Here is a 15,513-nt window from a genome sequence, read left to right on the forward strand (position 1 = left end):
CAAAAAAGATTCATATGTTCGAATGCTGTTCATAGACTTCAGTTCAGCATTCAACACTATAATCCCCCAACAGCTCACTCAAAAACTGGTCCAGCTGGGGCTCAACACCTCACTGTGCAACTGGCTGTTGGATTTCCTCACCGGAAGACCTCAAGCAGTACGGGTCGGCAGTAATACATCCAGCACCATCATTTTAAACACGGGGGCCCCGCAGGGATGTGTGCTGAGCCCCCTCCTCTTCACTCTGCTGACCCATGACTGCACTCCATCACACAGCTCCAACCTCTTCATCAAGTTTGCGGACGACACAACGGTGGTGGGTCTCATTAGCAACAGGGATGAGACCGACTACAGAAGTGAGGTGAGACGCCTGGCCACATGGTGTGCTGACAACAATCTCTCTCTGAATGTGGAGAAGACGAAGGAGATTGTTGTGGACTTCAGGAGAATGCACACCCAACATGCTCCTCTGACCATTGACGGAGCGTCTGTGGAGAGAGTGAGCAGCACCAAGTTCTTGGGTGTGCACATCACAGAGGATCTCTCCTGGACGTACAACACCACAGCACTGGCCAAGAAATCACAGCAGCGTCTCTTCTTTCTCCGCAAACTAAGAAGAGCAGGAGCACCAGCCCCCATCATGTACACTTTCTACAGAGGCACCATCGAGAGCATCCTGTCGAGCTGCATCACTGTGTGGTTTGGAGCCTGCAATGCGTCCTGCCATAGAACCCTCCAACGCATAGTGAGAGCTGCAGAGAGGATCATTGGTGTCTCTCTCCCCTCCCTCCAGGACCTTTACAGCACCCGTCTCACTAAAAAAGCCCTTTGCATAGCGGCTGATCCCACGCACCCAATGCAAAGCTTCTTCAAGCTGCTGCCGTCAGGGAGGAGACTGCGGAGTCTCCAGGCCAGGACCAGCAGACTGAAGGACAGCTTCATCCATCAGGCTGTCAGGAAGCTAAACTCCCTCCCGATTCTGCCCCCCTCTCCCCTCTTCTCCACCACGGTCTCACTGAACTCTGTCACACACACACACACACACTCACTCTCTGACGCACTCACTGGCCTGCTCCAGTCACTTTGTGGAGCATTGGACTGCTTAAGCATTGGACCTCATAAGCCTTTGTTGTTACATTATCTCTTACCGTACACTACTAAATCCCCATTTGCACTATTTGCCTATTTTGCACCACTATGCCTTCTTACTTAAATATTGTATATTGTATATTGCATAGCTTTTTTTGTTATACGTAAAATTGTATTGTATTTATTTAAATTTATTTAAATTTTTACTTTTTAATTATTTTATTTGCATTTTTCTAATCACTAGGGTTTGAGAGTAACGCAATTTCTATTCTGTGTATGTCCTGTACATGTGGCAGAATTGACAAATAAAGTTGACTTGACTTGACTTATACAAAAAAAATAAATAAATAAATCCTAGTTCAATAAGTTTTAAAAGAAAATTGTTTTAGGTATCAATGTGACCAAGTTCATTTCATACAAACCAGGAATAGATTTGTATGAATAGGCTTTATGTATCAGAACAGGCCTTTAAACAGGTCTTGTGTGCATGGGGAGCTGGTATTCCTGCTCCTGGTCTAATTCCCGTAATGTCTGTGATTGAATTGTATCTTCTATGTATAATGTGTTGCAGTACTACATCATTGAGGTGAATGCCCGCCTGTCACGGAGCTCTGCTCTGGCCAGTAAAGCGACTGGTTATCCTTTGGCCTACGTAGCAGCTAAACTTGGTCTGGGGATCCCGCTGCCACAGCTCAAGTACGTCTCTCAGCTTAAGAACGGCGGATAATGAACTAACAGGGGCATCGCTGCTTTTACAGAATGATGACATCCAACAAAGACGTTCCAGTATTCTGCCAAACTGAACATTTTTTAAAAGTGGGGTTTAAAGTATTCAAGCTTAAAATCAATTTTTGTATATTAAACGACCAAAAAATAATTGTGACGCATAGATGCCTGTAAAGTAAGGCAGCACAGACTCTCTGCCTTCACTGCATGTGGACCCCACAGTGTCACACAGACCCAGGAAACATGTAGCTAGTCAATCATTACACTTAAAGACATCTGATCATTGAAATTCAATCTTTTTTTAGTATAAACGTGCTCACAATTTTTCATCAGCAAAGAAATTTGGAAACAAGATGATATTCATCACCTGCACAGCTGGCAGTTTGGTTAATTTGAAGTTATTGTTTTGACAAAGCTGCTTTGAGCAGTTGCAACATAAGCATTGTAGTTTTTTAATTTTTTTGGCATAAATGTCTTAACTGTAAAGCGCCTTTAAATTAAGCGATTCACCAATGAAAAATATTTGCACTGCGTCTGTATTTTTGTCCAGAAACTCAGTGACAAACTCAACGACAGCAAACTTTGAGCCGAGTTTGGATTACTGTGTGGTGAAGGCAATGGCGTGTCCAGCGGGGTGGCCTGGGGGGACACAGGCCACCCCCCAAACCAGACTGGCCACCCCAGGTGCCACCCCAAAGGCAAAACAATAAAATTCAATCAAATATCAAATGTCCGATTATGTTTTCACGGTGACGCTCAGATATCCGAGTGTAAGTGAATGCAGCATCGCTTCTGCGCTATGCGCATCACGTTAGCAAAGGTAGGAGAGCCAAGCGCGAAAGATGGCACTGCAGGAAACAATTTTTCGGTGAAAGAAAATGAGGACAGAATAAATGTCCCGGTAAGTAATATCAAGTTTGTTGAGTTTAGTAAACTTCGGTGAAATTAGAATACCAAGGAAAAAAATAACACTTAAAGAATTATTGCAGCTGTGGAATATTTCAGACAGTATGCTACTGAGGGCAGCTAACATAAGAGTTATGAGTTATAAGATATAATCTAAGTCGTAACATTGCTGTATGGAGCTGCAGATTTGGTTGCAGGTTAACATAGCTGGACTGGCCATCGGGCATACCGGGCATATCCCCAGTGACTTATTTTTTATTTTTTTTGTAATGGCATGAACAATGAGAGGTGGTGGATTGGCCAGATGCAGGTCGATGTGTAGAAATAACTCAGTTGTTTGGTGGTGGCTATGGCGGGGCTTCCACAGAGGCCAGCAGGTGGATGAGGGAAGGGGAGGCAGGAGGAGAGACCCGAAGCAGCCACCAGTCCGAGTGTCAGGTGAACTGAACTTCAGGTAAGAAGTTATGACCTGCAGTCTATCTGGGTCAGATATAAACCAAGTTTAGGTGGAGTTTATTTTCATGTTGCTGACTTTTTACTGTCAGTTGCAATAACTCATACTGCGTTCTAGCCAGTTTGACGGAGTTTTTATACAGCTGGGTGGGTGCTATGATGTTACTGATAGTGAACTTTATTTTATTCATAAGGTTAGTAGAGTTGCCAACGGCTCCTTAAAAAAATGGAATGGTCCCTCATTCAGAGAAAATATTACACGTTTCGTATTGAGCTGAGAAGAGACGCAGTTTGTCCCGGACTTTAGCTAGAATGGAAAAAAGACACAAAGCTGGATTTATTCTGTCTTTATGCTGCACAGCTGCCTCTTCTCTCATTCTCTCCCCCTCCCTCTCCTGTTGCTACTTCAATCATGAAACTGATCAATGATCAGCTGATCGGCTTTTCTCTCTTGTTTATCGCCCACTTTGCGCCAGAAAGAGGAAACCAGCAGATGTTGCGCTAAACAACAGCAGCACGTTTAAGCTTGATCGGCTGTTGTTAGAATGTATTTAATATTAATTTCTAGTATCAGCTGATGTTTGCTGGAGCCACAGCTGTAAAGCTGCTGGTCATGATGTCTGTTTAGATATGTGGTGAGAGGGAAACATGAAGATGAAACCAGGAGATGTCCTTACTGAACCATCAGAGCTGAACAGGTGATGGAGAAACAGGTTTACCTTTTAGGTGACATGAATGAGTTGAAGGGAAGTTATGAACTGTTTCTGAGAGACAAATAACACCAGGATCCTTTTTTATGTAGCAGACAGCTGGTAACTGTGCAGGGGCGGGTCTAGCAAAGTTTTGCCAGGGGGCCAGGTAGGGCATTAACAGGGAAAGGTGGGCACAAAGAAATACTTTTCTTTCTTATTCTCATTTAAAATACCTAGTTTTTATTAAATAATTATCTAAATCTTACAACCAAAGTTTTTATCTGACGTAAAATGTATAGAAATCATACATATACCAACAAGACTGTACATCACTGTCACAACAGGGTTTGTTTTCAGTCAAAGTCTTTATGGCTTTACTACCTGGTGGGTCGGTCTGTAGTAAAAATGCCCAATTTTTTTGTCCCAGTCCAGCCCTGCAGGTTAATACTGGCAGTGTCACCATGCCAGCTGACTGTATTTTATCATCAGCCAGTGTTGTTCTTTATCAATATTACCAAAGTTTACGATAAGGCAGCATAGAAAGTATTTACTTGCTTTCAGGTTTCATTCAAATGTTAGTCTTTTCAGTTGTTTCCCCACTTTTTTCCTGTTTCAAAATCAAACACCAGTTTGTGAGAAGATTATCTTCTTTTTTTAACAGGCAGATAAAGTTTTGCATTGGCATTGGCTAATTTGTCAATTGTTTGTTACAAATGTTCGTATTTTAATTTTCAAAAATGTTTTTGCCCAAAACATATGTGCACTATATGTCAGTAAAAATACTATGCAAATATTGTTGTCCTTGACTGCTGAGTAAACACTGACAAAGCACTGATTGTATCTCTTGTACTTTATCAACGCAGTATCTAAAAACTTTGCACCGTAGTGGTTAAAATCTCATTCTAATAAGAGTTAAAAGTGCATTTGGTTATTAGGTTTATAGGATTATTGAATTATGGTTAAGGGTTGGTAGAATTTTTTTTTAAAACATTATCTGCCAATTAAATCTGCCACCCTTCTCCAAATCTGTGCCCCTACCTGGCCCCCCCAACAAAAATTTTCTAGACACGCCACTGTACACAGATGGTCTGAATTTGTGAAGCGAGTGGTATCGCATTTATCGAAGTCGGCTCCTCGTTGTTTTTTTCTAAGCCACGATTAGGCTCATTGAGAGCAGGCATGTGCATGCAGACAGTGTTTGTTTTTACATCTGGTGGGTAACGTCCCTCCCTATATTTTTGGAACAGTACCTCTGAAGCTTGATTTAGATTTCTGCAGGAAATTTACGTTCTAACTTCAGATGTAACACCTCTTAACACTAAACCGGTCCATCACGCTGTTGTTTCCAGTTACAGCGTATATTTCCTGCTGAAGCATATTTCAGGCATAAGACAGAAACATTACAAAAATATACACCTGCAGGCCACTCTATTGTCTTTATTTGACTAAATGCACTAAATTGCTGCCACAAGCTTTTGAACACATGTACCTAATAAAGTGGCTGGTGAGTGTCCTCAGTCCCAGCTCGGATACAGATGTGTCGGTGTGTCTTTGTTCCCTGCAGTAGTGCCCTCTCCAGCTCAGTCATCATCCACATACCCCAGGACACTGTCCGAGCCAAAGAGATCATCGCCTACGTCAACACGCTGAAGACTCAGGTCAGCTATTACGCAGAGAGGCTGTCTCAAGCTGCCAAAGACCAATCGGCCAGCGGACTGGAGTGGACGCTCGCCAGTCTGGTTGACAAGGTACTAAAAGTGTTTGACGTTACGTGGGGACGCTTCATATTTCATTCATACCCTCTTCCTTTCAGACCCGTCAGCTGGTGGCAGTGTGCGGCTGCAAGCTGCTAGCTTCAGCTATTTAGGCCCTGAACGCAGTACGAGTACATCGCAACCAAAGCTTCTCCTTCCGCTGAGTCTGAACAAGTAGTGCTCCGCAATGACCAGGATACGCTGAGAGCAAAGTACAGCGGTCACAACAGCCAGTCGTCACTGCACGTGGACTGGCACGAAGAGGAGTGGGTGAGTTGATCAGCAGTTATTGGCTGTTTTCTGATTCCAGATTTTTTATTTCTTTAGCATGACAACAGACAAGCTTAGTTTCTTGGCACACATTGTGGATACAGCTTGATATCTTAACTACACTCTGAACTCTGTTTTTCTTTTCTTGTTGCTTCTTCTTCTTCTTGAGTCATCCCTCTCATGTTGATTTCCAGCTCAGGTCACTCCTTACTTTTAAGAAGTTGGAGGATTCGTGAGCAGATTTTTCCTTCACCATATCAGCCGACTTTATTCTATGAGAAAATACTCTTAAATGACTCGTCTTTAAAAAGTGTTCAGTGTTTTATGTCTGGTCTGTGTGTCATCTTTGTCTTTACAATGTTGCAGCAATACTTTAGTAATGATATGATATGATATGATATGATATGATATGATATACCTTTATTAGTCCCACAAGGGGAAATTTAAATGTTGGTTTAGTGTAAGCTCAGCTTTTTAACTAATGTAAGAAGTGTTATGACTGACTCGTTTTTAATACCTAAATCTGGCCTCAGTGCACAAACCTAAATGAATCAGTACATATGAAAGCGCCCAAGTCACGAGCTGAGTTCAAGGACATGGATAAAACAAAAAGGTTCAAATTTGTGCCCAAAAACCCCACAAATCAGTGTCACTGTTTTAAAATCTGCTGCGAGACCGCTCTAAATGTCAGCTTTTTCTTTACGTAAAGACTGGGGTCTGTAACATATCAGCTCGTTTCTTATTTATTAAAGAACATGCCTGACACCAGGCTTTTGAGTTAACGGCTCCATTCGATCTCTGCAAGTATTTTTAAGTATTTTTAGGTTCTTTCCAGCAGGATTTGTGGCTAGTTCTGGAGCTTGACCCTAAAAGATTTCAGTGTGTCGGTGCTTCTGCTTTCCCTGTTGTCCTTCTCTTCCGTCTTTATTTCTGTTTCTGTCAAATTTAAAAACAACTGCACTCTGAAATACACACTCTTTGCAAGATGTTGTCTAAACTAGTGGTTGGAAGGCATATTTGTGTTTGGTCTCTGATGGTTTATTTACACTTTTTGCAGGCCACGCCCACGGACTACAGCGCCATGATGAGCAACAAAGCCAAGAAGTCTATTGACTTCCTTCTGATGCAGGACACCGCCCCGACGATAGCCACGGACGTGTCACTGCAGTACCGCCTCGACATCGTCTTCTGCCAAACGGTCACCTACACATATTTTAATTATTGTATGTCTGAGCTGATGCGTTTATCCTGGAGTGACTCAGAGTGAAGGAGAAGGCCAAGAAGAAGTGTAAATATCATAGAAGCAAGGAGTTCAGAGCTCTACGACTTAGTGTCTTTATGGTATTTATGTGTGTAATGGAGACCAGGGGTTCCATTACCCTTACTTGTATTTTTATTAATTGACTGACTGATTTGTATTTAAAAACCGTAATGAAGAAAAACACACACTGGTTGATTGTGATTCTTTATTAGGCTTTTTGGGTTGTTATTTAAGTGACTCGTTAAAGGTGAAGAGACAGGGGGACTGGCCATCCTACCTGTGTCAGGAAAAGAACCTGTGTTAGAGCTGTTCACATTTAATCATTTGTCTGTAACCTAAATTAGTTGTATATGTAAAAAGAGAAGTGTTAACAGTACTCACTTTGTAAAGAGTAAAAGCAGCTCAATCACCTGCTTATGAGCTCCTGGAGAAAACCAATGTGCCAGGCTAGGGGAGTGTGTGTTGGAGTGATTTTGTTAAAAGTTGTCATTATTGTGCTTGGACCTTGTCTTGAACTGTATGTTCAGATATTTTCTGTTCCTCCCCCACATGTAGGATGTTGGGGATGTTACTAGCTATAGTTTTCAACTGCAGGCACAATCTATGTAAGATTCTGGTTTCCTTATTTGGTAAGGAGTGTTCACTTCCTGCCCTTTATGGGCTCACCATGTAAATGGTGGACTGTTAGAGAGGTTAAGCCATATACGAGGTTGAGGGGAGATGACCCTTTTATGACTAGAGATGCGGTTAAAACGTTTGTAAGCAGGAAGTCACGTATACAGACACACATACACTCTCTCTCACTCACACACACACACACACACACACACACACACACACACACACAGTGCCTTAGCTTTTACCACACAACATATGGGGTTTACAATGGGCGGTTGTGTAACTGTTTTCATTCAATAAAAGGCTGCGAGTGGAGGCTGGAGTTGGAGTTGTCTGAGTTTGGGTGTAGAGCTTGCAACTCTGAGAATCCGACCAGGCTTCCCCTGCACAAGTAAAAACCAATCGAACTCTGATTGTCTTACTTTGTTCTGAGTCAGCGAGGGCTGAAACCTAACTGTGGTTAAGGTGTTTTAATGCAGCGGTCCCCAACCGCCGGGCCACGGACCGTCGTTTGGTCGAGAGATGAGGCTCGGGTGTGAAATGTATGGTTTTCAGAGTTTTTATCGTTTTTTATCGTTATTTTGTTATCGTTTTTATCGTTAACTCTGTTTTCCTGGGTCTTTCACGTGTGTTATGAATAAATCTTCTTTTTTTCCGGTATCGGTACTAGTTTTATTTTGTTGTATTTATCTGTGACACCTTAAAGGCCGGTCCGTGAAAATATTGTCGGGCATAAACCGGTCCGTGGCGCAAAAAAGGTTGGGGACCGCTGTTTTAATGTATATAGAAGAGACTGAAGTTTATATGTTATGGAGTTATTTATAGGACTTGTTACAAATCTTCATATGTCTATGATGTGTTATATCAGCCCGTTCTCACTCCCGAGGCGTAACATGTCGACGTTTTGTCACGTCCCGCGGCGTTCCTGAGGAACGTGAAAGGAGACCTTCGGCGTTCTTATGGTACGCGGCGGGCTATTGCTGGAATCCAGTGCAATGACGCTCCCGCGGTAATAGACGTTCCAGCCCTGTATTCCAGCCCTAAACCTAACCTTATCCCTAGCCCTGACCATAACCTTATTCCTGACCTCAACCAGGACTTTAATGATGTTAAATAGCGTGTTTCTAAGCGATTTGAAGAAAAAGAGCAAACATGTGTAGATTCAGTCCAGACAGTTCTCATATTTCCTCTTTTTTCCGAGGTCGTCATTTAGGAACGTGGTGGGTAGCCAAAAACGTAATATGGTGACGATTTGTCACCTAGCGTAAAATGTTACGCTTTGGGAGTGAGAACGTGTTGGTTATATTGTAGTGGTTTTCTTATGGGGAGGGTTTTGTTTCCCTTTGGTTTGCTGACCCCCAGACTTGGTCTATTCCAGATGCTCACCTGAATCAGGTAGAGTATAACAGGAAGCCATTTGCTTTTCAGAAGGGTTGGATTCTTTGCTGTATCACCATGTGTTCTCATTAATAAAGTACATTTTACTCCAGTCTCGTGCTATTTTAGTGGAAGTGACCCATGACCGTCGGCCAAAACTGACAATATGACTATTAAAAGTCTGAGTAATACTGTAATTTTCTGCTGCTCATTCCTGTGCAATATCCCATCTGACCTCCCGTCATATTTCTTTTCAAGATTTTCTTATTTAATCACTAGTGTACATATATTTATAGATACATATATATATATATATATATATTTAGTCATCTTTTCTCTTTTACCACGTCTCTCTAATATTTTGCTCTTTACTATTTTTCTATTTTTTATTTTATTTTATTATATTTTATTATATTTTCTTCTACTGTACCATGCTGCTGAGTGACTGCTGCTCGTCAAACACATTTCATTGCAATGTTGACCCTGTGCTAACTTGCATATGACAAATAAAACTGAAAACTGATAAAACTGAAAACAGTAAAGGCAAAGGGAACACATCAAGTAAGGATTTCACACTCCCACTCACAACGGCACTTTCAAAGCATAAAGCCAAATGCTTCAAAATTTCATTTTGAAGCATTTTAAAAATGAATGTGTTTGAGTTTCATTGCTCCAAAGTAATGTTTTCATATAAGCAAGATAACCAGTTTGCAACCATGTAAGTACAGTCCTCTATTGTGAACAGACGTGTTGGCAATCTGTCTGCGTTTATAAATTAGACAACAGTTATTTGCAGATCTTCATCAATCTGCCTGAGAGTGATTGCAGTCGGTCTGAGTTGGACTGCAACTGTTTTGAGTCAGGTTGCCTCCAAGGAGGCAGTTTATTATTTTCCTTTCCTAGTTGGACAGATGGCTGTTGTTTTGTTTTTACTGTAGTGTGCTGGGCCATTAATGGCTCAGGGGCTGCAGCGTATCCGCGCCAACACCTAAGGCCAACGTGGAATCACCGGTCAGACTAACATAAAGAAAAAATCTGTTAAATTACACATTTGTATTCATTAAGTCACAGACAATGAAAACAAGCAGAAATCAAGATGTAATATTTTTATAATTTTATTGATGTTAAATTAAAGTCCCAGCTTAGTTATGTTGTCAGTGCAAGTCACTTCAATCTGTATAGCACCAAAGGAAACAATGGTGTTTTCAAGGTGCTTCACACTGTAAGGTAACAACTTACAGTATTAAAAAGAAAACCCCAAAAGAACAAACCCCTCTGAGCAAGCACGAGGCGACAGTGGGAAGGAAAAACTCCCTTTTAAGAGGAAGAAACCTTCGACAGAACCAGGCTCAGGGCGGGGTGGCCATCTGCCGCGACCATTCCTGGGGATTTCAAAAATGACTTGATCTGATCTAAATGTAAAACTAGCTCATTTAAAGTGTCCAGTGAGTTTTAGAAAATATTTTGCTGTTGATATCACGATGTCACTATAAAGTGGAAACTTTGTTTCTTCCCTTACACCTCCCAAAAAATGCCCGCACCGATGAGAAGCACTTAGATATGCAACTTGGTTCTGTGAATATCTTTCTTTTGAAAGTTTTAACAATATCTTCATCAAGATCTTGGAAGTTTAATTGCCAGAATGTCACCAAAGATGCATGCTTCCATCTTTTACAGAGGGATTTGAAAACCCTCTCGCTGAGTTTCTTGAACTTCTCTGGTGGGATTTTGTCGTATCTGGCCCTGATTTCAGTCCAGATTTTCATGGTAAGCCGGTTGGAGATAGCTTCAGCACTTTCAATGCTGAAGACTGTGCCTGATTTTTTTGAAACCTGGGAAATCAGTCCTTCCACAAAGATTTCCACTGAAAATCTGCATCTTTCTTTCTTTTCATATGATTCCAGTCTATCAGTAACTGTTACTGCCAACAGGTGTTCTTGGAATACTGAAGTAGTTATGATATTAAATATTGGTTGTTCCATTAAATTCATTGAATCCTCCTCCCCACTCCTCCCCATTTTCAATGATATTAGTGACAATTTATGTAATTTGTCACAAATATCAGTGAAAATCGCATTAGCAATGCAGTCAAAATAATTCTGCACTTTTCGGTCTAAATGCAAATCCATCCCCTTGAATTTGTCCAAGAGTAGATCCAACAAACGTTTTTGGTGAGAATGAGGGCACTTTAAAAGTTTACCAAGCTTTGAAAGCACAGCCTGAATTAATGTCTCTAACCATCTTTCAAAGTCTAAGGTTTTTTCAGGTGGCTCACAGTCTACAGAAGATCTGTGATGCTGTATCTTTTTATATGACTCCGTTTGACTTACGTTTGTTAACGGTGGGATGCTGGCTTCATGTTCAACACAGGATTTCTGCTGCTGGGGATCTGGAATTGGATTGTTTTCTGCTTTTGCAGCACTGTGTTGGTCAGCATTTTGACAGCTTTCTTCTGTGTTAGCTGTTTCTTGGCTGTTAGCATCTATATTCTGTGCTGTATCAAACTCCTGCTCAGCAGAATCGTCCAAAAATTTCACACGTGACAAAACCGTTTTGCCAGTAGTGGTGTGGACAGAACAGTTTTCATGTACAGGGGACTTCTGGGAAGACCTCAGTGGTGATACTGCTACTGACTGTGCACACAGGTCCATTACGTCCTCTACAAAACCTACAAGCCGCTTAGCGGTGAAGCAATCCGGATAGCCTGAGATAAGCTCTCCCCACTGCTTGATCGAAAAACTACTGAACAAGTTATTCAAGAGGGATACCAAAGCATGTACTGTAGAATTATCCCCATTGGTCTGAACTGTTTCATCATTTGTCATTGTGTTACAGTTCGAGCTTGCCATTTCACTTTTTTGTTTTTTATGTCTAAAATGTTGTTTTGTGTTAAACTCCGTGTTTGAACGTTTAAAGCGCTGCTGTCCCGCTGTGTGAATGCGTTTCAACTGAACAGCCAGGTCTATATATAAGGTCGGTTTAAGGTTTCTTTGTAACGTCACCTGACGTTTCTTTGTAACGTCACCAGTCAAAGGACTGGCCCGCCCCGTCATAACGAAAGGGGCGGGACAAATCTGTTGCTTAGCAACTGAAAAAAAGGCACACCGCGCTGAATGCTACATCCGGCCTGCGACGGTACACCGCCTCCGCACCACCGTTTAAACATGAAGTGTGGATGTTAGAAGATCCCAAATATGGTGAGCTACTGGGAAATTACTCACGTTTTTGTTCTTGAGAGTGAGCGATAATAAGCGACATTTTATTGAGAAATTACAGTAGTCTGTCTACAAAAACTACAAAAATGACCTAAATAAGACAGAAGTACACATTCATTTTTATCGTTTTGTCAACAACAGGGCGCATGAGGTTTGTTCAGTATTTGTTGTGTCTACAAGGCTCAGGCGCCCCCATGAAGTGTCTTATTTGTATAGTTGAAAGCATTATAAAGGAACGCAAAACTAAATTACATATAATTATAATTCTTGGCACTTTCTGGTGTGTGTGAGTTAGTGTTTCTCTTTTATGATTTGTGGGTCCAGCATCAAATTCAGAATCCTTCCCATCACACATGAGGTCTTGAATAATCATCTTATTTTAAAGACCTCGTAGTTTGATAGTTTGCTCTCAGACTGTGGGCTTCCTTGTGGTTTTTAGGATATTTAGAAGTAGAAGGGGATCATCCTTCTGTGGAACCAGCTCCCAGTTTGAATGCAAGAGACGGACACTATCTCTACTTTTAAGATTAAGTTTCAAAGTTACCTTTTTGCCAACGCATATAGCTAGGGCTGAATCAGGTGACCATGAATCCTCCCTTAGTTACCCTGGGACTACCCTGCTGGGGGATTCCCACCATGTGTTTATACACCTCTCTGCATTCAATAATTAGTTCTTGTTCATCTCTGGCTCTCGTCCACAGTGTGTCTTTTGTCCCCTTTTTCGTCTCCTCATCCCCAAAGGGTCGCAGCGGGCTGCCCCTCCCTGACCGTGGTTCTGCCAGAGGGTGCTTCCTGTTAAAAGTGAGTTGTTCCTTCCCACTGTATTGAGGTTTTTTCTTTTTAATTGTAGACTTTCTACCTTACAATCTATACCACCTCGAGGAGACTGTTGTTGTGATTCAGCTCTGCATAAATACAATTAAATCGAATTAAGTGGGTTCAGCTGTTTTGTGAAATAAATGTGAGTGACATGGTAAGTAATAGCCTGCATGTAACTCATGGTAAGAAGAGCAATATCGCCCCCTCCTGGTTCAACCTTTTTTTCTTTGCAGTAATCTTTCCAATAATAATACATATGCACTAACCTCATGCTTGCTGTTAACAATAGCCTAAAGACACAAAATCAAGTTTAGTTTTTTCCTTAAGTTTATGTTTTTTTTTATATGGTTGGCATTTATTTTGTTTCTTTTTAATAATTCTATTGATTCTATTGATTGTTTGCCAAGCACTGAGGTCTCTGCTTAGACTGTGCTACTGGGATCACTGATTTAAAAATGAGGCAAAAGCACCAAAGTTGTGCTCAAAAATAGTACAGTGAGCTACAAGCTGTTGCTGTAGTAATTCTAACACACTTATTGTTTTTAAATACATACATGTTTAGCTCTTTTAAACCTAATTATATATATATTTTTTGCAAAAGTGTCACCTAAACACCCAAATATACGTAATTCAAAACTTACTTTAATTATTACCCATTTGGCTGGTAACATGGACCCAGTCTGATGGATAGTTACTGAACAGATAGTCTTTTCTTTAAAGGCTGCATTCAGAGCAAATCATTGTAAAAACAAGACAAGTCAATAAAAAACAAGTAATAACTATAATACTAAACTACAATAGAGAGAAAATCCAGTAAATATAATTATATTATGTAAAAAATATACAAATATTTACCTCTAATTTAAAAAGACATTACAAGGGTACTAGTTTCATTTTAATCTAAACATAATCTAAATTGACACTAAATCAGTTTAAATATTACAGCTGAAGGTGATTTTAATAAATGTACTGCTGCTTGACTTTGTTTTACTACTGCAGTATAATTTATCATGTACAAAAGCTCCAAATGTTGTTTCTCTGACTTAATGTTCTGATGACGTTTGTGTTACTTTGCAGGAAATAGTCAGGACCCAGATGAACCTGTGCTGGAATTCAGTGTGGGTGAGTAATATGAGCATTTATGAAGGCTGTCCATGACCTGTAATTAAATTTAGCGTCATTAGTGCCACTCATTGCAAGTGACAGTGCACATGCTTTCAGCATGGAGTCTGCTCTTATGGTAGCAAAATAAATTCAGAAAATCTCCATCAAAAAGCAGCTCAGCAGCAGAAATATATATGGTCAGCTGGTTGTGAGTTAATGAGCATGTGAAATCAGTGTGAACATTTTGAAACAACAACTCTCCAACCTCGTAATTGTAAGACTGCCTGTGCAGCCACAGGAGCCTTCAGAGAGTCTTCCTGCTTGTCTCTTGGGTTGATTTGCTCGTGTTTTCTCACCCAGTCAATGACTGTAAAAGGGCTGGACTAATTGGAGGCAGGTGTAATTGATTGCACTGATATGCTAGTCTACTTATAGCCCACATTACAAACACTGCTGTGTTATTTTGTCTCTCAGTGCAGGTATGTAATGTGACAAAACCTCTAATGATCTGATATGTTTGGGATGGATGGGCTGTGAATTATATAGTGAATTGTCTTATTTTGTCGCTCTGTGCAGGCTTTCTACTTACAGGGTGGTGGGTCTCAGAGGACAATTGCTACCCCTGTTGAAGTGAACAACGTGTGGAGTGCAACTGGCTTTGTGGCATAGCTGGCTCTGGCCTTGGACTGTGTGTTTTTACTTTGTACCTAAATGGGACACTGGACTTCTAACTACTATTCATTGTGTTTATAAATAAAATTTTAGAATTTTATTGACTGTCATCTTTTTGCCCACGGTTGGTGAGACCTAGAATCTCTTGTGTGTGTGTGTGTGTGTGTGTGTAACATCAACAGGGTTTTGCATAAAAGAGTGTGAGCAGGTCAAAAGGTCAATTCATTTATTGTAGTTTTATGGCAGCACCCTCTAGTGGCCTTGAAGCAAACAGTCTCCTAACTAAGCCATGGCATCTCTGGTCTCTCCTACTTTTGTGTGCTCTGCTGGAGGAGCAGCATTGGATCTAGTGATACTGAGTAAGCTGATTAGGACAGGCCTGGAGAAATGTGGTTTGCATGAAGTATCAGGAAAAAAACAACCTTGTATTGTAAAATAATAATACACGAATAATAAATACTTTTCATGACATTCAGATTTCTGGACTCACGAGTTCATAGAACATTAATGTTACGAAACATTGAGAAGTCTTAAAACTACATTGTATACTTATTATT

General features: G+C 40.9%; 1 protein-coding gene and 1 long non-coding RNA gene across 5 annotated transcripts; both read left to right on the forward strand.

Annotated features, from left to right (window-relative positions):
- Positions 1–2,473: 2,473 nt before the first annotated feature.
- Positions 2,474–8,732, forward strand: LOC309689089 (inositol polyphosphate-4-phosphatase type I A-like). 4 transcript variants are annotated; one of them, XM_082505259.1, is made up of 5 exons: positions 2,474–2,716; positions 3,089–3,175; positions 5,431–5,614; positions 5,680–5,890; positions 6,948–8,732. In XM_082505259.1, the coding sequence occupies exons 1-4, from the start codon at positions 2,709–2,711 to the stop codon at positions 5,731–5,733; spliced, it is 333 nt and encodes a 110-aa protein (XP_082361385.1). In that variant the 5' UTR covers positions 2,474–2,708; the 3' UTR covers positions 5,734–5,890; positions 6,948–8,732. The 4 variants fall into 4 exon arrangements, 2 of the variants coding, with proteins under 2 accessions (XP_082361385.1, XP_082361384.1); XM_082505258.1 differs by having other exon boundaries at positions 5,431–5,890; XR_014271246.1 differs by lacking the exon at positions 3,089–3,175 and having other exon boundaries at positions 5,431–5,890.
- A 1,189-nt stretch (positions 8,733–9,921) lies between these two features.
- Positions 9,922–15,010, forward strand: LOC309689096. The gene is made up of 4 exons (XR_014271250.1): positions 9,922–12,343; positions 13,063–13,162; positions 14,258–14,302; positions 14,861–15,010. It is a non-coding gene; the product is annotated as an uncharacterized lncRNA (long non-coding RNA).
- Positions 15,011–15,513: the final 503 nt, after the last annotated feature.

This window comes from Aulonocara stuartgranti, assembly GCF_965226115.1.
Source record: "Aulonocara stuartgranti genome assembly, chromosome: 15".
Taxonomy (NCBI): domain Eukaryota; kingdom Metazoa; phylum Chordata; class Actinopteri; order Cichliformes; family Cichlidae; genus Aulonocara; species Aulonocara stuartgranti.

What these genes read in the sequence shown, in the direction of transcription:
- LOC309689089 (XM_082505258.1), top strand. An exon ending in TCAGGTGAACTGAACTTCAG is followed by an intron (nt 3,176 to 5,430) that starts GTAAGAAGTTAT and finishes TGTTCCCTGCAG; the next exon opens with TAGTGCCCTCTCCAGCTCAG.